General features: G+C 43.7%; 1 protein-coding gene across 1 annotated transcript in view; it reads right to left on the reverse strand.

Moving 5' to 3' along the window:
- BAIAP2L1 (BAR/IMD domain containing adaptor protein 2 like 1) overlaps positions 1-24,322 on the reverse strand; it is a 75,694-nt gene that overhangs the window by 21,689 nt on the left and 29,683 nt on the right. The window contains exon 3 of the mRNA XM_055410302.2: positions 21,117-21,203. Coding sequence (XP_055266277.2) covers positions 21,117-21,203 — 87 coding nt within the window. The remainder of the gene's footprint in view (positions 1-21,116; positions 21,204-24,322) is intronic.

Below are 24,322 nucleotides of genomic sequence, written 5' to 3' on the forward strand. Positions count from 1 at the left end.
GTGGGTGTGATTCCGTCCTGAGCACTGAAGAGAAACGCTGGCTGGTAAGGTGTGTGTGTCCAGGCAAAAGGAGCAAGTGAGCCCCATAATGCATGACAAACGCTAACAGAAACCCCCCTAACTCCTCAATAAGCCATATTCTGGGTGAGCACTTGTCTTCCCGAAATAAAATCCAAGTACTAGGCTGTCAACTTGTAACTAGTCACCATGGTTTATTATTTTTTGCTCCTTATACAATATGGCGTGTGTGCTTGGTTGTGTCTGACTCTTGGCAACCCATGGACTGTAGTCTGCCAGGCTCCTCTGTCCATGGAAATTTCCAGGCAAGAATACTGGAGTGGGTTGCCATTTCCTCCTTTAGGGGATCTTCCTGACCCAGGGATCGAACCCGTGTCTCTTATGTCTCCTCCATCGGCAAATTCTTTAGCATTGGCGCCACCTGGGAGGCCTTATACATTATGTATATATATATGCATATATGCTGCTGCTGCTAAGTCACTTCAGTCGTGTCCGACTCTGTGCGACCCATAGACGGAAGTCCACCAGGCTCCCCCATCCCTGGGATTCTCCAGGCAAGAACACTGGAGTGGGTTGCCATTTCCTTCTCCAATGTGTGAAAGTGAAAAGTGAAAGTGAAGTCGCTCAGTCGTGTCCGACCTTTAGCGACCCCACGGACTACAGCCAACCAGGCTCCTCCATCCATGGGATTTTCTAGGCAATAGTACTGGAGTGGCTTGCCATTGCCTTCTCCATATGCCTATATATATCTTTTAAATGCTTTGGAAGAACTCTTAAGACTTAAGAGAATGAGAGAAATAGACACCAAACTTCTAAGCTCATCTCCTCTCTCACCGATGCCCGCCTTCATTCCCAGGATCCCCAAAGGAAAATTTTCAATCTCCCACCATCAAACAGAATACACTCCACTTTTCTCCGCCTCACAGCCTTTCACAATACTGTAGTTAAAGGGATTCCATCGGGATCTATCCATTATGAGAACAGGCACACCTGAGTGCTGTTGGTTAGAACCAACTGTAAGGGTACTTCTGGCTTCTGCTCCAATGCGTAAAAAGCTTAGAAGTCGTCACTCCCTTACTCACAGCAAAAAACAAGCTAAGCACACTGAAAAACAGCTCTCAGATTCATCACAGAATTAGAATGATGTGGAAAATCAGAGTTTACAGGGAGCAGAAACTGATGCTGGAGCCATGGTTGCCAGGAACGCAAGGGGTAAACGAGGAATCGCTGGAGGCTCCGTGTGGAGAGTTAAAAACAACAGGGGCTCACTTCTCAGGAGTTTCATCTTTAGGAGGCACCCTCACCACCAGGTTTTTATTGTAAGAAAGGGAGAAAATTCCTCTGGGGCTTCTGGTGGTGGGGAGGGGAAAATGTTTTGAAATATGCCCAGAGTTATCCTGTTCTTGCTCTGTTCTGAGTAAGGAAGGCTAGCCCTCCAGGGAAACACTTTTCTAAGCCTTATCTCATCTGGGGAAGGACAATTAGCTACCTGCAGCCCCTCTAGCTTTCCTGTCTCAAGTAAGGAGAGGGAAAAAAAGCCTGAGAAACTCTTTGGAAGGTCATGACCCACATACTGTGGCCCACTAAAAACCAGTAACACACCACAAAACAACCAAAATGGAGATTTAAACATGGGATTATAAAGGATGCTCCTCTCCAATACGTTACCACGTCACCCATCAGCAGGACTCCAGGATGATAACAGTGGGTTGTGACTGACACTCCACTTAGGAGGATTTTCGAAAGCAACCCAAAGACAACGAGGGGGACAAAAATAATGGAGAAAGGGCAGTCCTGTTAGCAAAGGGTGCTAAACAGCCAGATATCCACTTGCAGAAAGTGAATCTAGAGCCTGACCGTACATTTTTCATAAAAAGCAACTCAAGATGGAGCACACACCTAAATGTAAAATGCCAAACAATAAAACTTTAAGAAGATAAACCCAGAGAAAATTCACATGACTTTGGTTTAGCACTGCGTTTTTAGCTATCAAGCCAAAAGCATGATCTGTGAAAGAAAAAACTGGCAAGCTGGACTTCCTTAAGATCACAAATTTCTGGTCTGCAAAAAATACTGTTAGTAGAATGAAAAGACAAGTTCACAGACTGGGAGGAAATATCTGCAACACACATATCTGATAAAGGACTTGTATCCCAAATAATACAAAGACCACTTAAAGCTCAAACATGACAAAAACAGCTCAATTAAAATGTAAGTTATACAGATGGCAAATAAGCATATGACAAGATGCTCCATGTCATATGGGAACTTACAAATTAAAACAAGATACCAGCACACACCTATCAGAATGGCTGTAATCCAGAACACTGACAATACCAAATGCCGTTGTGGAGCAAGAGGAACGCTCTTTCACGATGGGCGGGAATGCAAAACCGTACTGCGGCTTCAAGACAGTTAGGCAGCTTCTTAGCCAGGTAAACAGACTTACTCAATTTCTTCGAACTATTCTTATATTCAAATTATTCAAAACTCGTCATTCTAGTAACTGTACTCCTAGGTGTCTACTCAAATGCCTAGAAATAGTACGTCCGTGGATAAACCTGTATATGAATACCTAAAGCAGCTTTATTCATACTGCAAAAACCTGGAAACAACCCAACTGAGTGGATAAACAAACTGTGATACGTGTGTACAACTGAATATTCTTCAGGGATTAAAAAGAAAGCAGCTGTTAAACCACAAAAAGATGGAGGAATTTAAAATATATGTTGCTTAGTGAAAGAAGCCAGTCTGAAAAGGCTGCCTAATATGCAATTCCAACTAAATGACATTCTGGAAAAGGCACAACTATAGAAACATTGATGAAAAAAAAAAAAAGAATTAGTGACTGCCAAAGGTTGGTCGGTGTGCTCTTCATGTATTTGTCAAGCTCATAGAGCCCCAGTGTAAACGATGATCTTTAGTTAATCATGTGCCGGGGTTGGTCCATCATTCGTGACAGATGTACCGCACCGGTGCCAGATTTAAAAGCAGAGGAAACAGTGAGCAGGCGAGAGAGCGGTGTGACAGCTCTGTGAGGTCTCGGCCGTTCTGTGTAACCTAAAACCACTCTAAAAAATAAAGTCTATTAATTAAAAATAAGTCCACGGCATCGCGTGGGCCCTGCAGTGATTAGGAAGCAGCGGCTCACTGGGCGGAACACACACGCAGTGTCTGAATGCTTCTGGCAGTTGCACACGGAAGAGAAGTGGCTGTCCCGATCCCGTTACCTGTGTCGCACCCCCCACAGGTGCCTGCCAGGAACACACAGCCCTTAACAGTCTGGTCGTTAAAGAATCACTGAATCAATGAATGGAAGGCTGACTGCAGAAAAGCATGAAGTTCAGTGACGGCAAGAGAAGAAAACCAGTGAGAGCTGGACCCCTCAGAAGGTGGCGTCTGTAGTGCTTGATTCTATTGCTATACGCATACTGGTTACAGAAATGCCTACAGGAAAAATGACTTTTGTGGAACCCACATACCTGGGCCCTAACCTCTGGGTGCTGGCGTTCATCTGCAGCCTCAGCAGAGCTGGCTGTCACCTGGAGGTTTCCACCCACAGGGCCTCCAGGAACAAATTCCTGGCATCTTTGGTTTCTTATCACCAAGATTTAGTAACACTGAGGTCCAGTCTCAGAGGCTCCTGAGCCACAAACAAGACATTTTTGTTTATAAAATTTTCAGTTTGCCAAGCAAGAAGCTACAATCCCAGATTCCGTGGGTTCAGTGCCGGACACCTGGCAACCCTAGGATTAAGTATCGTAACAAGGGAGACGTGCCAGGAGCAAGGCACATACTAGACAGTGTTTGACACCGTCCAGCTTCCTGACTTCCGGTAAAGATTGGGAGAGGGAGGGAGAGATGATGAAGGGAGGGAGAAGCTGGCATAAACTACTCGTTTGGGAAGTGTGGCAGTAAAAGAAAAGTGGATTAAGGAGGTCACTAGAAAAAGAAACATTAAAACATTTTTTCTTTTTTAAGAGACATTTTTCTGAAGAAGGTCTGAAGAAGAATAAATGGAAACTAATAAACCCCATAGGACATGCTGAATTAATTTTAAGCTTATGTAAGAATGCTTTTAAAGATAAAATATTACTATTATCCAGATGGCTGGATGGCATCACTGACTCGATGGAGGTGGGTTTGAGTGAACTCCGGGAGTTGGTGGTGGACCGGGAGGCCTGGCGTGCTGTGATTCATGGGGTCGCAAAGAGTCGGACACGACTGAGCGACTGAACTGAACTGAACTGAACATAGAGAAGGCTGAGTGCCAAAGAATTGATGCTTTTGAATTGTGGTGCTGGATAAGATTCTTCAGAATCCCTTGGACAGCAAGGAGATCAAACCAGTCAAACCTAAAGGAAATCAACTCTGAATATTCATTGGAAGGACTGATGCTGAAGCTCCAATACTCTGGCCACCTGATGCGATGAGCCGACTCATTGGAAAAGACCCTGATGCTGGGAAAGATTGAAGGCAAAAGAAGAAGGGGACAACAGAGGATGAGCTGGATAGATAGCATCACTGACTCAATGGACATGAATTGGAACAAACTTGGGAGACAGTGGAAGATAGAGGAGCCTGGTGTGCTGCAGCCCATAGGGTCGCAAAGTCGGACTCGAGACTTAGTGACTGAACAACAACAAATTATCCTAACAACAGGACTTAACTCTCAATGGGAATTATCATTAGAAACCCTTCTGGATACCTTAGAATCAAGTCTTTTCAGGTAGGTGCAGAGCAAATGCAATCCCACAATATTAGAAGTCTAGTCTTACAATACCTAAGGTAATACCTAGTAAAGATGTCCATTCAGAAGATTTTAACCAAGTATTATTTTAACTAGGGTGGAGATTTGGGGTTTAGGTGATAATTCTGTCATTAGATTGGTTCAGGAAGAAAATTGAATGTTCATTTTCTACTTCATTGTTGATTAGTAATTAAACGAATTTAGCCTACCTGCTGTAAATAAGTGCTGTCAAGTTAAAGTACAGGATTTGTAATGAAGATATTAAAAGTTGGATGTTAATAAACTACTCTTATTTTAGCTAAAAGAACAATGTTAATTTATTCAAGTGTATATATTATATATCAGATAATTGATCAGTTTTGCATCCATATACAGATTGCAAGCAGTTGTCTTCTTACATCTGAATGCAAAATACAGCATTAAAAGATTAGTTATATCACGTGAGGTACATCAACATTAATTATTCATTTTCCTTTTTCATCGCTTAGTAGATTAAGGCTAAAAGACAACCATTTTGAGGCCAATAAAAATGAAAGCAAGCGCATTACTAATAATGAATGAAGCTGACAACTGGTTATTCTTACAGTCACTAATGAACTGTAGGCATTTTCATCTAAACGTTAAAAATGCTACACCTGAAAAATGTAAATTATTTAAAATAATTAAAACAGGACCCCAAAACACAACGTGAGGACAACACACAGAAAAGTCACTGAGAGACGGTTTCCATTCAGTATTAATGGATAAAAGCCATTTTAAAAATTTTGAGTGAATTTTTTCAAAAGACTACAGTTGTTTCGGTTTAAAGCAACTAGTTCTAATTAGGCAAGTTTAAAAACACGAAATAAAACAAAGCTTCTGCTCCAAGTGGTAAACCATTAGTCTAAAACCACACACCCCAGGGGCATGTTGGTTAGTTCTATTATGATGTGAATTTTTAAGGGAGATTCCACAAAATCCAGAATTCATTTTATTATATCTCTTACTCCACAGGGACAACAGGAACACAGAATAAGAACAAACAGAATAACTCGGTGCTCTCACAGTTCAGTATTCTTTGCCTTTTTCCACCTCTGAGGGGAAGAGGACATGTCTGACACTCACAGGGGTCAGCACGTGCAGGCCGCCTCACAGAAATGGCCTCACTTAGTCCTCACCACCTCAGAGGAAGCAGCTCTATGACCCACTGAGTGGAGGCAGAGCTCAGACTGAGGCCTTGGATGACTTTCCCCAAATGACACAAGTACTAACGGCGTCAGTTAGTACTGGGGCTGGAATCTGGACTCATGTCTGACCCGAGCCTGTGCTCTTGACCACCCTGCATCCTCACTCAAGCATGAGAAAGGACCTGGATTTTCCTACCGGGCCCCGAGGACAGAATGATGCCCGGCACGTGTGAAATACAGGGAAAGGCAAGTCTCCCAGCATTTGCCGGGACGCTTTAATTAGGGCTTTTTTTCTTTTTTACTGGAACAGCTGCCTGGGTGGGTGGGGGCGCTATGCAGCTGGCATCACAGAGTCACGGACGCACTGGGGAGGGCTGGCCTGGTGGCTTGAAGCCATTTCAGCTCAACGTGTAGGTTGTGCAGGGAGTAAAGCTGAAGTGGCAGGACTGTCTCCCCAAGGCAAAAAGTGACAACCAGTCTCCTGCACCTGTCGTGGTCCAAACACACACACACACACGGGCCCGAGTGGCCAGTCAAACAGAGCGGTCAGTGGCCGGTGTGCTTCTGGCATCTGAACTTTTTGAAACAAAAAATGCTTTAGGAAAGGAGCCATCAAAAGATGATGATCCATCGCAAATGGCAGGGACTCCACAGCTGCAGCCCAGCTCACACTGGAGAAGGGCACTCTGGAAAGGGTCCCCACTGGCAAGTTCCTGGGGCTGTGAGGCTTTCCGCAGGGTGGGGAGGGCTGGTCCCTGCCTCCCCGGACCGTCTGTGAGGTGGATGTGTAAACAGCCCCTGACAGAACCTGGAGAGACTCAGACGAGGACACAGAAGTGAAGCATCTGGCACTCTGTGATGCTCACAAATGCTGGCTTCCTTCCAACTGAGGGAAGCCACAGGGCACACTGTCAAGTATCAGTGACCCTGGGTGAGTGAACAGGCCTGTCTTCCACAGGGGTGGAGAACTACATGCTCACACAGGGAACTCTAGACTCACATTTCTGCTGGGTCTAGCAGGCACCCCAAACCTGAGACCTCTGAGAGCTGCCCTGACCCCTTCACCCACCACACCCCTGGCGGCCAATGCCCAGTCCAGCCCAGCATTCCTGCTCACCTGCACTGGCACCACAGCCTCCTGTCCCATCTCCCTGTTCCCACCCTTCTACAGTCTCTTCTTTGGGCAGAAGCCAGAGAGAGCCTTTTAAAGCCTAAGTCAAATCTTTTCATTCTGGGGTTCAAAATCTCCAGAAGCTCCCCATTCCCACCTCAGGTTAAAAGACAACATTCTTACCGTGACCCACAAGGCCCCACGGGACCTGTCCCACCCCTGTAGTCCCCTCTCCAGCCCTCAGCCCCCCTCTCTCCAGCCTTAACTGCACCTCTACTGACTGGCTTCCAAACTGCGACCCAAGCTCACAGGGCCTCGGGACGCTGCACTTCCAGCCTCCAGGGGACTGCTCTCCCTGGACGTCTGCCTGCCGTTCTCCCTCTCGCCTGCGCCTCCTTGACCCCCTTCCCAAACTGGCTGCATCCCATCCCGCTTTCCACCACTCATCCGCCCCTCACCTCATCACCACCTGGCAAATCAGACTGTTTACCGCCCACTAGAACCCAGGTTCCCAAGAGCAGGGACCTTTCCCTGTTGATTTATCCCTCAGTGACCAGAACAACGCCTATCAGGTGATGATCACTGGATTGAACACACTGTTATTTAAATGAGGAAAGAAAAACTACTGCAATCCCTTGATTACTGAATGCTGGGTTTTATGTACTTTTCAGAAAACCATAGAAGGGCTTTTTTGTTGCTGTTGTTAAAGGATAATTTTTCATGAGAGCAAAGAAGAAACAAACCCTGTCCTCATCCCAATACTACTGTGCTCGCCCTCCTCCCCAGCACAGGGGCTCTACCTTGGTACCAACAGAGGAAAACTGAAGGGAGTGAGATGGAGGCAACCATCAAAATGATTGCATGAATTACTTATGAATTCAAAGAAATACACGTGGAAGGCTCAATTAAAACAGCAGTGCCCCCTCAGTATTCACGGCAGCACTATTCACAACAGCCAAGACATGGAAGCAACCTCAGTGTCCATCGACAGATGAATGGATCAAGAAGATGTCATGTATATACATACACACAATGGCATGTTCAGTTCAGTTGCTCAGTCGTGTCCGACTCTCTGCGACCCCATGAATCACAGCACGCCAGGCCTCCCTGTCCATCACCAACTCCCGGAGTTCACTCAAACTCATGTCCATCGCGTCAGTGATGCCATCCAGCCATCTCATTCTCTGTCGTCCCCAACTCCTCCCATGTTGCTGCTGCTACTGCTGCTAAGTCACTTCAGTCGTGTCCGACTCTGTGCGACCCCAGAGACGGCAGCCCACCAGGCTCCCCCATCCCTGGGACTCTCCAGGCAAGAACACTGGAGTGGGTTGCCATTTCCTTCTCCAATGTGTGAAAGTGAAAAGTAAAAGTGAAGTTGCTCAGTCATGTCTGACTTGTAGCGACCCCATGGACTGCAGCCTACCAGGCTCTTCCGTCCACGGGATTTTCTAGGCAAGAGTACTGGAGTGGCTTGTCATTGCCTTCTCCACCTCCCATGTTACTCAGCCATTAAAAATAATGAAACAATGCCATCTGCAGCAACATGGATGGACCTAGAGACTGTCATACTAAGTGGAGTAAGTCAAAGAAAAACATCATATGGTACTGCTTATATATGGAATCTAAAAAAAAAAAAAAGACTAACTACAGCCACAGAAAACAAACCGATGGTTACCAAAGGGGAGAGCGGGGAGAGCGATAAATTAGGAGTCTGGGATTAGCAGACACAAACTATTGTACATAAATAAATAAGGGCCTACTAGATAGTGTAGGGAGTTATATTCAATATCTTATAATAAACTATAACGGAAAAGAATCTGAAAAGGAATATATATAATATATAAACTGAATCAATTTGCCGTACACCACAAATACAACATTGCAAATCAACTAGACTTCGATTAAAAAAAAAAAGTAGTGCCCAAGACAGTTGATACAACCACAGATTTTAATTATGTTAAAACTGCTATTTTTAAATGATAAAGATCAAAACTGTTTCTTAAGTTCATTTTTCAGTAAAAGTAATTTTTTAAAAACTTGAAGTATATTTTCGTAGTCATTATCAAATGGTTTCTAAACTTCCTAGAGGACTCATAAGTTGTTTTAAAATATTAATATGACATGGAAAGTTGGGGGAGATCAAGTAGAGAATAAGAGATCATATTAAAACATTCAATCATATGAAGAGAAAAAATGAAACCTTACTTAGTATGTCACAAATTTCTGTTGTTATAAAAACGGAAGCTGTTGACCATCAGCCATGGCTCTGAGTTACAAATACCTGAGTCTTATATACGTGTGTCGTCTTCACTACACGCAGCAGTTACAGAAACAGACCTATTCTGGACATCAAGAGCCCAGTTTTTAGTTGTAAAAAGCATGCCGTTTAGTTTGCCTCTTTCAGTTCAGTTCAGTTGCTCAGTCGTGTCCGACTCTCTGCGACCCCATGAATCACAGCACGCCAGGCCTCCCTGTCCATCACCAACTCCCAGAGTTCACTCAAACTCATGTCCATCGAGTCGGTGATGCCATCCAGCCATCTCACTCTCTGTCGTCCCCGTCTCCTCCCACCCCCAATCCCTCCCAGCATCAGACTCTTTTCCAGTGAGTCAACTCGTCGCATGAGGTGGCCAAAGTACTGGAGTTTCAGCTTTAGCATCAGTCCTTCCAATGAACACCCAGGGTTGATCTTGGACTGGTTGGATCTCCTTGCAGTCCAAGAGACTCTCAAGAGTCTTCTCCAGCACCACAGTTCAAAGGCATCAATTCTTCGGCGATCAGCTTTCTTCACAGTCCAACTCTCACGTCCATACATGACCACGGGAAAAACCATAGCCTTGACTAGACGGACCTTGGTTGGCAAAGTAATATCTCTGCTTTCTAATATGCTATCTAGGTTGGTCATAACTTTCCTTCCAAGGAGTAAGCGTCTTTTAATTTCCTGGCTGCAATCAGCATCTGCAGTGATTTTGGAGCCCAAAAAAATAAAGTCTGACAGTTTCCACTGTTTCCCCATCTCTTTAGTCATCTCATAATTTTTAATCTTTGAACTTATGCTCCTAAAACATTAGTCAGCTTTTCATCATGCAAAAATCTTTTAGTCCTAATAATACTCTTGTTTCAACTTGAAATGAGACACAGAAACACAGAACCTGTAGCCTATCACTCAAAATAATAACCTGTATATCCAAAATCTCCCATGATCCTCTCCACGAGCCCTGAATCCCAGGCAAGCTGAACTCTCCCGTGTCCTGTCCCTCTGCTCCCTCTAGCAGAATCCACCCCCTTCCATAGGATTACAGCACCCCCTGATTCAGCACCTCCTCTACCCGCAGGTATGATCACCCCTTCCCATGGAATCCTGGAGCTTTGTACCTTTCACTCTTGCCCTTGGTCCTGTGTTAAAGCTTACTAAGCTTGTAAAGGACAGTCATGGTTTCAAGAAAGCCTAGAGAAACCTGATTCATAGAGCGGAAGGGAGGAGCCCAACACCCTTATCTGATCCACTCATTTAGTCCATCAACAAACATTTCCAAGCTCATCCTGGAGCCTACTTCTCTCATCCTTGCCTTGCTGGGGGGCAGAGGTGGCACACCTGCGGTAGCTGCTGTTCCCTCCCGCTCTGGACCTTCCCCGGAGCAGACACCACTGGACTTCCATCAGGATACCCAGCTTCAGAATCCCGTGAGACATTAGTGGAAGCACAGCTGTTCACAGCTCCTTAGCAGGTTTTTACAGAAGGACTTATGCCAAGGCCATTTTCTACACTGAGCCAAATGCTGGCTTCCTGGGACTTCCTTTCACTAGATTTCAGGAACAATATGTGTACATCTTCTGTTGCACACCCAGGTCTTCAGATTTTAAAGACTACTTTTGTAATTTGTTTTCTGCGTAGAAATCCAACTTTTGTGGGATCTGCTTTAAGGAGTACAAAATTCCGAATTCAAAATTACCAACAGGGTTTTTAAAGATGTCATGAAACTGAGAGGTCTTAAAGCTGAGACTTGAAGTCTATGGGAAACCCTTCATTCACCGGGGAATCAACCAATTGGAACTGAAACCCCAGCTTCACTACTAACTAGCCGTGTGAAATTATTTAACCTAAGTTCTCATTTTCTTGTTTATAAAAAGTGGGAACGATACCTCCCACCTCAGAGGACTGCTGTGAGAATTCAGTGAGCCTTCTGAATTTTGTATTTTCATTAACGCCAACAAAATCCCTCAAAGACGTTTCCACTGCGGTGAGACTGACACATCCTACTGCCTCAGTCTCGCGTGAACAGCACGCCGGTGCACTGTCTGCGCACACGGCAAATGCGCCCCACGAGCAGTCCAGCTACCCCCCGGGATCACACAGTGCTGCCAAAAACGTGCGTGCATGTGACGAGAAGTTTGACTCTCTCGGCAACTTTCAAACATACATGATGATATCACTGACTGTATATATTGACTAGCAAGACTAGTCATCGTGCTGTACATTACATCCCAATGACTCACTCATTTTACAACTCAGAGTGCGCACCTCAAAACTCATTTACCATGTTATTCATTCTGAGTTGGGTGGGGCCAACTAAAACCCTTCACAGAGGGCTGGGAAATGTGCACAACTAGCCTCTCAAATTATTACAATGTCTGTTATATTGTTTTTAGTGTGAATTAGTTAGGGCACCCCATATACTGAAGACTTAACAGAAGTGGCATACTTATGTTTCTTGGCAATAAAATACACATAACCTAAATTTACCAACAGTGACATTAAGTACATTCACAATGTCATACAACCATCAATTATCCAGTTCAAAAAACGTTTCACCACCTGAAAAGGAAACCCTACACCTATTAAGCAGTCACTCCCCACTGTCCCCTCCCTCAACCTCCAGCAACTACCAATCTGCTTTTTCTCTTAAGGACTTGCTGCTTCGAATTTTTGAATGAGTGGAATCTTAACTATGCGGCCTTTTAATCTGGTTACTGTCGCTTAGGATGTTTTCAAGTTCCATCCGTGTTTTAGCGTGCATCAGGACTTCATTCTTGTTTATGTGTGAACAATATTCCATAGTGTGGATACACGGTATTTTGTTATTGATTCATCAGCCGCTGGACGTTTGGGTGGTTTCCACCTTGTGCCTGCTGGGAATAATGTGAAGATTCTGTGTGGGGATACATTTGTCTTGAGTAGACCTTTAAGGGGTGGAGTTGCTGGGTCATAAGTTCCTGTTTTGAGGAACTGATAAACTCTTTTCCAATGCAGCTTCTCCATTTCACATCCCCCCCCCACCACCAAAGCGCAAGAGTTTTCCTTTCTCTACCAACACATGCTGGCGTCTCTTTAATTACAGCCGCTGTTGGGTGTGGAGTGGTACCTCACTGTGGTTATGACGTTCAGATCCCTAATGGCTAATGATGCTGAGCATCTTTTCCGGTGCTCCTTGGCATCTCCCCCCACCCCAACTGAGGGGTAGTTGATTTGTACTGGCCTCCTTACTTTTAATAATTCTGTTAGGTCATTCAGACCAGGAAAGAGTACCTGAGGAAGTGCACTATAGTTCCAAATGGCTGAAGACCAGAAACATTCAGAACCCCTCCTGGGCTCACAAGGAACCGACCACGACCCCCACAGCGCCCCCAGTGTGCTTGAGAACAGGTGTCAGGCAGGGTGAGGGCAGGCCGCACCCACACCGCGATTCTGACCACTCCCGTCTCGGGCACGTCCCTCTCCCCTGACCTCTGTGGTCCTCCCCTCAGCAGGTCGCAGCAGCCACACCCTGTGCATGTCTGGCGCCTCTGCCCAAAGCCACTCTTCCTTGGCGTAAAGTCCCTTCACCTCCTCCTTTTGCGTTAGCACTTTGTGTGTTTCTGCCTCCTAATTTCAGGCTGAGCACAGCGCCACGAATAGAGTAAAACACCTGCAAGGGGTTGGGAGAGGGCGCAGGCGGTTCTCATGAAAGGGACGAGGGGGTCAGAAGGCGGCGCCCCCCACCCCGCCCCGCCCCGCCCAGCTGCTCTTATGCAGCATTTCCTTCTCCAGGGGATCTTCCTGATTCAGGGGCTGAACCCACATCTCCTGCATTGCAGGTGGATTCTTTACTGCTGAGCCACCAAGGAAGCCCTTTCATACCTGTGAAAAGTGAAAGTGAAGTCGCTCAGTTGTGTCTGACTCTTTGAGACTCCATGGACTGTAGCCTACCATGCTCCTCCGTCCATGGGATTCTCCAGGCAAGAGTACTGGAGTGGGTAGCCATTTCCTTCTCCAGAGGATCTTCCCGACCCAGGGATTGAATCTGGGTCGCCCATATTGTAGGCAGACGCTTTACCGTCTGAGCCACCAGGGAAGTTTCATACCTGTAGTTTTTGCTAATTATAATACATCACTGCACATACGGTTACGTCAAAGCTGGGAGAAGGAATACCTTTCTTATAACCTCTCTGTAGAGAGGTACAATTTACAATACAGAACACCTTCTCACAGTTTTAGGAATTTATATACACCTATATCAGTATGCCTGGGGGCTTCCCAGGTGGCTCAGCGTAAAGATCCCACCTGCAATACAGGAGACGCAGGTTTAATCCCTGGGTTGGGAAGATCCCCTGGAGGAGAGCCTGGCATCCCACTCCAGTATTCTTGCCTGGAAAATCCCATGAACAGAAAAGCCTGGTGGGCTACAGTCCATGGGGTCACAAAGAGTTGGACAAGACTGAAGCGACTGAGTATACCAATATGCCTAGATGATACATGGACTTCTGTGGTATGTGTTTATATAGATGTTATAAATTATACATTCATAAATTGTAAGCCTATCTTTCTCCATAGTTAGACCTTTTTTGCTTCAAAAGAGGTACAATGCCACATGAAAATTGAAATGGTAAGTCATTTACAAAGTTGGAATAAATGGTCATGTAATAAATGTTTCTAATATGAAATACAAAGCCTTGATTATATCTGATGAAAACACAAAACACAGACTCCTGCATGAAGAATCAGTTTCAGATTGTATGAGGCTTTACTTTTTTATACAACCTTTTATCTGAACTATAATGGACAGGATGACTTGACACCATAAAATTAATCATGTCAGAAAAAGCTCATCTTTTCAACACATAGAAAATTAAATCAGCATAATAGGCTGCACCACGGGCAGACTTCCTGGGCTCCAATTAACCTGCCATTAACCAGATGAGTGACTCCGGCAAGTTATCTAACTCTCTTTGAATACCAGTATCCTCATCGGTAAAATGAAAATAATAATAGCACCTGCTTTAGAGAATTATCACAGTGAGCAAAGGAGTTCATATGCATTTGGCAGGCACAAAGTTAAGCAAATAAAATAAATTCCTTATTAACTCTTTCCTATTTTTGTGGGAAGGAGTTTAATCTCTTTAAAGTGAGCCTTACTTGCAACTAGAAGACAAATGGTTTTGATCAATATCAACTGCTTTGGCTCAACTTAGCTTTCTCATTGCCTCTGGTATTAATTCCATTTTACCTAAATTTTAGGAATCTGTTTAAGATACTTCTCTGAATAAACAACATTTCTTTAAAAATATTTCAGGTTTTTGTTTTTTTTTCCCCACTCTTATTTTTAAGACCCAAGACTGTCAGGTTGGATTTTGAGTGTCAACAAGACAAAAGTGTAATAAACATTTTTTTAAACTGCGTATCAATAACAAAGGCAAACCTATGATTGTCTAGGTTCTCTGATGCTGAAGAGATAAAATTTTCTGTTTTGCGCTCAATTTAGGAAATTGGCCTAAACAATTTAATAGATGCTTCAAAATAATGTAATAGCTGGATGAATTGGAACAAAGTAACACAGTCTAAATAGATGTAACCTTGAGGTTCTTACACCTCACAGGAAATCTGTCAGCTCCCCAAAGCAGAGTCCCCTCAAGTTATTCCTTGAGAAATAAATGAGAACAAGCTTTATTTTTCTATGGTTTAAAGATGAAAAAACTGATTCAAAGTTTCTTTTGAATATTTTGCCAAAATATTTTCCCCTGACCATTTCTGTTTTCCCTTTCCAACCTTTTCCATATTTTCTGTTTTAAAAAATAAACGTCATTTGATTTAAGGACAAAACTGGAAGTTTTAGACAAACTTCAGTTTCCTCTTTTAAACGAGCACTGTTCCTAGAGTGGAACTGTGTACCTGTGATAAAGATTTATGTGCACAGTTCCAGGCACACGCCCTGACGACCTGAGTCACATGAGCATTATTCATATGACTTACTCTTTGACAAACACAGTGGATTAAAATATTTCACCTGCCAAATCCTGACTGCAGAGCTCTGGTCTTTGGCTTTGCGTTTGTTTGTTCGTTCCTCCCTCCCGACAGGGCAAGGCGGTTTTGACCCTGAGCTGTTTGCCCACTGTGGTTTACTGGGACTGTGCTGTGACGTGTGTTAAACCCAAGTACTTAGTAACAGTCTGTAGGAACAATCCCAGAAAGTGCAGTCCTAAACCCAGGTGGTTAAGGAGCTGCTCTTTCCTTGGAGAGAAGGATATCAAACCCCTCACATGGTTGCTCGGTCTTGACTTAAGCAACGGGATGAACCTACAGGACTTCCACTGTCAGATAAGGGCCTGCCAGGGGCCAGGTCACAAACAGTTCAGGTCTCAGAGGTCAAACTCCTCTGCACCCTGACAGCAGCTGCAGACAACCATGAGCAAGTGGGCACGGCCGGGTCCCACTCAAATTTCAGTTACCTACCAGTGCTGGCCAGCCCCTTGGCTCTAGTTTGCTCAGTTAAGGTACAACTGATAAAATTCATTCAGTAAAATGAATTTGAAGGCAATTTCAAAATATATGCTAATTCTTATTGGAATCTTCAAGTGATAGAGAGCATTTAGCACAAAAATGATTAAAATTTGGCATTTCTCTTGAATCATTAAAATATTTTTCTATCAGTTTCAATTACAGTTGAGAAAAAGTAATGACACATTTTCTCAATATTTTCTAAAATAGGAGAACAGACTTTATTCATAAAGGACCTTTAAGTTTCAAGAGAAAATCATCAGGAATGACTTCCTTGGGAGAACGATATATAACTAACCTACAGAAAATTAAAACCTCCTGTTATTTCTTAAGTTTTAGACAATTAGAATAGCTTATAAATTTTAGATATTTAAAGTATTGTCTATAAAGTCTGAGTCACTTCCCCACAAAATTGGCAGAATACCTTTGTATGAATATGATAGAAAATAAAGGAGCATTTCTATTGCTTTGCAAGTTCTAAATATCTTACAAGAGTTTTATCAAATGGTAAGTCCTATTATATCAACTATTTTTATTTTCTAAGAAGTAAACATAATTTAAATCGGAGAAGCTCCACTATTACTTGGCATTTCTGATTTTCATTTCTTGGTGACTTTCAATGACAAATCTTTTATACCTCCACAGGTGACCCCAACATGCAAAAGAACAATGAGATGACCAAAAAACCCTTACAGACAGACTTTCTCATGATCATCAAGAGGCACTTCAAAGCATCAGCAGAATTGGACCGTCAAGAACCCCAAACAGCATAGATAATAAAAAGGATCAAAACAGAAAACAAAACTTTTTTTAAAAGTTGACCAGCAAATGCATTAACTAAAAGACAAATAACACAATTAAAAATGGGCAAAGATGTGAATAGATATTTCTCCAAAGAAGATTTGTAATGGCCAGTAAGAATGTGAAAAGATGTATGATATCATTAGCCACCAAGGAAATGTGAATCAAAACCCAAATGAGGTAGTATTTCATTCTTCCTAGGATGGCTACAATAAACCACCAACCAAACAAAAGGACAATAACGAGTGCTGGCAAAGCTGTAGAGAAACGGGACCCCTCATGCACTGCGGGTGGGAGGTATGTGCTCAGGTGCTCCGTCATGTCTGACTCTTTGTGGCCCCAAGGACTGAAGCTCTACAGGCTCCTTCTGTTCATGGAATTTTCCAGGCAAGAATACTGGAGCGGGTTGCTATTTCCTACTCCAGGGGATCTTCCCAACCCAGGGACTGAACCCCTATCTATCGTGTCTCCTGCACTGGCAGGCAGATTCTTTACCACGAGCACTGTCTGGGAAGTCTAGTGGAATGCACAATGGTGCACTCCATTTGAAAAACAGTCTGGCAGTTCCTCAAAGGGTTATATTTAGAGTTACGATATGAACCAGCAATTCCACTCCTAAGTGTATACCCAAGAGATGGAAAAATGTAGGTAAACACAAAATTTGTACACATATGTTCATAGTAGCAGTATTTTTAGTAGCTAAGAGGTAGAAGAAACCCAAATGTCCATCAACTGATAAAATTAAATGTGGTAGATCTATACAATATTCCATTTATAGGAAATGTTTAGCAAAACCATACCTATAATAGAAAAAATATATTAATGGTTAAATATGGCTGGAGTTGGGGATGAATGGGAAGTGACTGCTAATGGGTATGAGATTTCTTTTCGGAGTGAGAAAAATATTCTTAAGTTGACTCTGATGATAATTTAAAACTTTGTGAATATACTAAAAATCACTAAACTATATTACTTTGATGGGTGAACTATACTATGTATTCATTAGGTCTCAATAAAGCAATTATAAAATATGATACAATTAATTTGGATAGTAATGAGAAAGAATGAAATTGAAAACTCAACAGAATTGACTAGAAAAAAATTTAAATGCCATATACAGTAAGCCTTTCAAAAACACCATAAGTATCTAAAAATGCATGTATAAAAATGTATAAGATTTCTACAAAAGAAACTACAAAACAGTGCTAACAAATTTTAAAAGTTCCAAGTCAATTTTCCATTTCCTTATACATTTATAACTAACAGAGTTTTTAGTGTTTCTGACAAACATTTTTAAAGGTCACAGGACAATCATAATTTCTCTCACTGATTAAGATGGCTTTGCATAGTTTTAACTTGTATGGCCATCTTGTGGTCTTGCCTATATTTAAAATTAATGAATTAAATGTATCATTTCAGAAATTAGAAAAGAGCAGTAGAGTAATCCCAAAGATGGTACAAGGAAGAAAATAAGGGTAAGAGTAGAGATTAATGAAATAGAAAATGAAGCTACAATAAAGAGAATTGAAAAAATCTGCTCATGCATAATCAAGGATAATCAAGGCAAAATGTGTATCCTTATGAACATATTGCCCACTTCATGGGAGAGCAACGCCGATGGAAACAGCCATCACAGATCGAGTCCTCAAACGCTTGTGAGCGTGAGGAGACGAGAGAGGCACCTTTCTGGTCTAGGAGACTCCGGAACACACTCTCTCCTTCCATCTCCCGGCCACCCAGACCATGTCGGCGTCCGCTCCCTCGGTCCTGCCCCCACTCACGCGGGGGCATGTGCCCCGCAGCGGGGCAGGCTGACAGCGCGCTGGAGCAACGCGAGCTTCACTGAGCCTCTCTCAGGCGATGGGCAGCCTCAGGGAAAAGTAAAATCTGGCTGGCCTCCCCGGCCTGCTCGCAGGGTCGTTCCTGGGCAGCACCTGGGCTGCCCACCACCCTCACCCAGAGGTCATGACCTCCACAGCCCTCGCTGCCTTGCTTGGCGGCACTCACGGAGGTTGTCTCACTCCCGTGCAGAAGCCGTGACGGCCAGGTTGACTCTTACAGTCTATCAGGCTCCCCGAGGAAACGTGGGCTGAGCGCCCGCCCTGGACACCTGGGAGGTAACGTCCACCGCCGGGACTCCCGAGGAGACGAGGCAACCTGCGGAGGACCCAGCTCACAGCACGCACTTACCAAGACCTGAGTTTCGACACGAAGCACAGCAGTCCAAAGGTCAGACAACAGGTGGAAGAAGCCAAATGTTATGTCTGTAACACTTGTGGTATTTCCATCTCCCTTGACCCATGACACCTGGTGTTCCTGAGTGGGACCCTAGACTACTGAGCTTGAAACAGCCGCCCCTCCCCAGGCTTTGGCTGCTCTGACACCAACGATTCCCAGTCTCTCTTTTTCGTAAAGGTCCCCACTATTTCCATTTTCTTCCTCTTCAGCGACCTGAATGGCTGCCTCTTTCCTTTCCCTTGGCCTCAGGGAAACGCAGTCAAGTGCGGAGGTGAGGAGCCCAGATTCTCAAGTTGGAACACCTGCTAACTGTGTGGTCCCAGCACACACTCCCCTGCAGGTCTTAACATCAATACCACAAGGTCAGAAACCAGACAAGAGAATCTTCTTGAAAAACAAGAAAGACACAATCTACTTTAGGTCTTTCTCTTTTTCCTTTAAATTGTCCTCTGCTCTTCCATACAGGAATTTAAACAGAAACAGGGTAGTATTTTAGTCTAAACTTTAACAACAAGATAAACTAAGTGAATCAAAAGCAGAACATGCCAGGCCTCCAAAAGCAACTCCAACAAGGACAGAACTTTCTCATGGAATGGCTGTGAGTAGAACATTAAATATATGATACAGTGAATATAAGTGAAAAGGACAACTTGGAACAAAAATGAAACACAGCAAGTAATTTCCATTCCCTCTGAATGAAACACATACTCACGAAAGCTTTCCTCATTGAAGCTGAAGTTTTAAGACTATGTTTATAACAACACGGTTGCTGTGGAAACAGTTGATTCAACAGTATGAACTCACAGCTGAATCAAGTAAGGTGTGGAACAGAAGTCTTATTCAAACAGTGGCAGGAACCATAAATCATTAAAAAGGCACACTGAATGACGGGGAGGCAAAGCGCCGTATGTTTTAACCTAATAAGGGTCAGGCATTTTTCTGCCCGATGCCTGACACAAATAGGATGTTTTTTTTAAATTAAGTTCTATTTTTAGAACCCTATAATCAGTCCAATCATCCCTCAAATATCCTAAGTTTTACTGCTTCTGTCTACGTAAGAGCATGTAATTTTTTTTTTACCACTGTGTATTTTATTAAATTCATCGCACTTTGGATGGGGTTACTAGAATTCAGATCTTGCCAGAGCATGCAGAAGTTATGGCACCAACAGAAGACAACTCAGGGTTTTGAAAATTTTCTGCATGTAACCTATTCTATTATATATCGCAGTACTGACTTATTCATCATTCAGCATCACTTCAGGCTTAGCTTTTAGCTACAGGTTTCAAGACTATGAACTCTTTAAGTACAAAAGTTGTCAGAGAATGTTAACAAGGGCCCAGACCCACTGCCTTACCCAGCAGCCCAGCCTCCAACCCCAGAACCGTCACCACACCTCAAACTTGTTCGTGGCTTTTATGGGTCAGTTAAGAGCTTTCCAAGCGATCTTGGAAAAACACAGTATCTAAAAAAACCTCAAGACACTTAGCACAGAAACGCATTATCTGAACCTTAAGCACATGCTCCTTTGCCCCTCTGCTTCCCAGTCCACTTTTTAACTGGAGAGGGACACACTTTTCTTTAAAAAGAAAGTACACACACTGTACTAATTCTTTCCTCTGGTTTTCTGAACACTTCAAATTCTGACACACACTGTGAAGTCTGAAATGTTACCCTTTGTCAAGAAAGATGTGTTCAACAAGTTTTTTAAAATGATGCTTCTGTGTTAGGCTCTGGAGACGGCACAGTAAGAGGGCTCTGTACAGAGAAGCCTCGGCGCGCCCGGGTGTGGCTGCCCGCACCCTCCACGAGTGCACAGGGGATCCATTCATACCAGCAAAACCGGAAAAATCACAACCGAGGGCGAGTGGGGAAGCAGCCACAGCCAAGAGCAGAGCGTAAAGGAGCCGGACCCTGCGGGGTGACTCACAGGAAACGCTCTGCCGGCGGCGGGAGGCCCGGCACTCACCCCTCCAGTTAGGAATCGAGGTCAAGGCTTCCGGGCTTCACGCTTCAAGGGGGACCTGGGGCCCAAACCTCAGGGGCAGAAGCCCAGTTCCCAGTGGCCTGCCCTCATCTAAGCCTCCACCGTGGACAGACTACAGAGAAGTCCATCACCGCAGAGGTGAAGGAACCCAAGTGCTGGGCTTTCTACCCGAGTGCCCCCTTTCTACTCTGGATTTGGGCCACTTCTCCGAGCGCTCTTCTCAGCGTTTGCAGGACAGCAGCCCAGGAACCGCGGCTCAAGTTAGGTGTACAGGTAATGGATGGCCAGCTCACCCAGCTCTGTCGACACGGGGGACCCGGTGGCAATCTGCCCCATCTTGGCCACTCCATCGTAGTAGGCTCTTCCCGCCAGGACCATAGCTAGAGAGGGAAAGTGGCACAGAGAGTCATCACACACAGAAAGGAGGGAGTGATACAGGTTTCCTTCCGAGCATCTGAGTCCCTTGTGGTCAAGGCGAGTGTGGCTGAGAGGGCAGGGGTGGTGCTCGAGAGCTGTGCCAGGTGGAGGTCCCCCACCCACCGGACAGCACCTTGCCTCTGACCAGCCCTGGGAACCTTCAGCCACAGGGGCTGGAGGTCCAGAGGAGCTGCTCTCGACACCAGTCCCAGAGCGGCTGTGTTCCTAACACAGGATCAAGGCTGAAACATGTCCACTCCAGCCAGCTGGTCACTTAACAGCAACACAAGCCTGCAACACTGTTAGCTGGAGGGGCTTGTATGGGGTGGCCTAGGCACCCAGGCTTTTGATGGCATTTTTACTTTTTTCTGTTGAAACAGATAATCTAAGGCACAAGCAACTATCATATTGTTGCCAGGAGAAAAGTGTTTGAAATCTGAAATACATTATCATTTCAAAAAACAATGCAATTACCTGAAAAATAACCGAATGCTCTGCTTTTCTTTCCCCTCCTTTTTGGCAGAGACAGGAAAACTTTTATTGCTATACAAGCTGGATCCTAATTATCTTAAAAATCACATTTCTCCTTGAAAACAGATTCTGAAAACTACATTATAAGGTATAGAAATCTGCTTTTGATTTGGTTTACTTTTTCTTTCCTTTTTTTTGGGGGGCGGTGGGCAGTGGTTGGAGCACATGTCAGAAGCAAGACAAATCTGGGTTTGAATTCCACTGTTACTTCCATCTAACTAACATGACCTTGTTGGGCAAGTTAGTTTCTTTTCTGAAACAAAGGATGTTAATCTAAAAATGCCCTAACAGTATGTGTATTGGATAAACTGGCTGAAGCTGCTAATACCAATTCCTTCTTTTACTTTACAGCAGGCTGGGTTTCAGGAGACTGACGGTATGCAGTAAGCAAGATTTTCAATAAGACCTAGGCTATTTAGTGTGACTTTGGAGAAAATATCTTATCTTGCTCAAAGGCTGGCTTCTTACACAGACCTCACTTTGCCTGGGAGCCTTGGAGATCACAGGATTTTGGAGATAAAAGAGCCCTAAGCAATCTCCTCTTACTAAGAAAACCTGAGGCCACACCAGCCACTCTGCCCCAATGTAGAGCGGGTACTGTTTTTCAAAGATGGATTTTAAAAGATATTTCAAGTTGAAAAAAGGTGGAAGAGGTCATACAATTAATTAATCTACAAGTCTGGTTGAAGATATTGAAGGCCAAAAAAGTAGGAGTTTCATGGCAAATAGATGAATCTATTTTTGCAGGTCTTGAGTTAAAAAATTATGAGAGTTATAGCTTTTACTACATACATATACACGTAGATTTAGGAAATGTAATGGTCTATTATAGTATTATTTCATAAGACTGAGGATGGCAGAAAGCAAAGAACTAAAGAGCCTCTTGATGAAAGTGAAAGAGGGGAGTGAAAAAGTTGGCTTAAAACTCAACATTCAGAAAACTAAGATCATGGCATCCGATCCCATCACTTCATGGCAAATAGATGGGGAAACAAAGGAAACAGTGACAGACTTTATTTTGGGGGGCTCCAAAATCACTGTAGATGGTGACTGCAGCCATGAAATTAAAAGATGCTTACTCCTTGTAAGAAAAGTTATGACCAACCAAGACAGCATATTAAAAAGCAGAGACATTACTTTGTCAACAAAGGTCCGTCCAGTCAAAGCTATGCTTTTTCCAGTAGTCATGTGTGGATGTGAGAGTTGGACTATAAAGAAAGCTGAGGGCCAAAGAATTGATGCTTTTGAACTGTGGTGTTGGAGAAGACTCTTGAGAATCCCTTGGACTGCAAGGAGATCCAACCAGTCCACCCTAAAGGAAATCAGTCCTGAATATTCATTGAAAGGACTGATGCTGAAGCTGAAACTCCAATACTTTGGCCACCTGATGCGAAGAACTGATTCATTTGAAAAGACCCTGATGCTGGGAAAGATTGAAGGCAGGAGGAGAAAGGGATGACAGAGGATGAGATGGTTGGGTGGCATCACCGACTCAATGGATGTGAGTTTGAGTAAACTCTGGAAGTTGGTGATGGACAGGGAAGTCTGGCGTGAGGCAGTCCATGGAATCTTGGGGAGTTGGACACGACTGAGCGACTGAACTGAACTGAGGATAACCATAAAGCATAATTATAAAAAAAGAGCAATAACAAATAGCATTTAGGTAGACTCTCCAAATCGTTACTTAAGTTAATTCATCTACCAGACGGCATTAAGACACAGGGTGCTGATGTTACTACCCTGTTTCATGAAGGGGAGCAGGAGAGACATTCTGGACCAGACCCAAGGTCAGTGAAGAAACAGGCAGTACAAGCAACGCCAGCTGGCGTGTTCACTTCCTCAGTTCAAATCACGGTGCTTTTTGACTCTTTAGTCTCAGCTAGCAACCCACTCTGGTGTTCTTGCCTGGGGAATCCCAGGGACGGGGGAGCCTGGTGGGCTTCCGTGTATAGGGTCACACAGAGTCGGACACAACTGAAGTGACTTAGCAGCAGCAGCACTGAAAAAGAGGTGATTCCACCTAAAAACAAGACTTATATTAACTTGACAGCTTACTGGCTATATGTAATATTTTAGTGGGAAGATTTAAAATTGTGAGGCGCTGATAAGCTAGAAGCAGATTAGCAGGAGAAGGTAATATAGGGTTACACAACATAAACAAAATTTTTGGTCTGTATCCACATACTACACTGAAATTTTTTCAATTTCAACATTTTCAAATTTTTTCAGTTTTTCAGTTTCACTAACTGTTGACTTATATGTTTAAAAGTATTAAACCTTCTTAGTCTAGTAAAATATCCTGCTTTTATGATAAAGCTGTATTAATGTAAACATTATTTATCTAAAAAAAAAAAAGAAACTGGTTATTTTCATAATTGTGCTCCCTCTTGTGAATATATTAGAGATTTTATACTGGCTACTGTTTTAAGGAACGAAACTTATTAGTCCTCATTTAGTGGCTGACCAGCTATTTCATCAACCTAAACTACACACTTCCACCGGAAAAATTTTCCTTTAGATATGATTTCACGAGGTTACAGTGCTGCTCAGA

The sequence above is a fragment of the Moschus berezovskii genome, chromosome 27 (genome assembly GCF_049115385.1).
Source record: "Moschus berezovskii isolate FMDL1 chromosome 27, NW_MosBer_1.0, whole genome shotgun sequence".
Lineage (NCBI taxonomy): Eukaryota > Metazoa > Chordata > Mammalia > Artiodactyla > Moschidae > Moschus > Moschus berezovskii.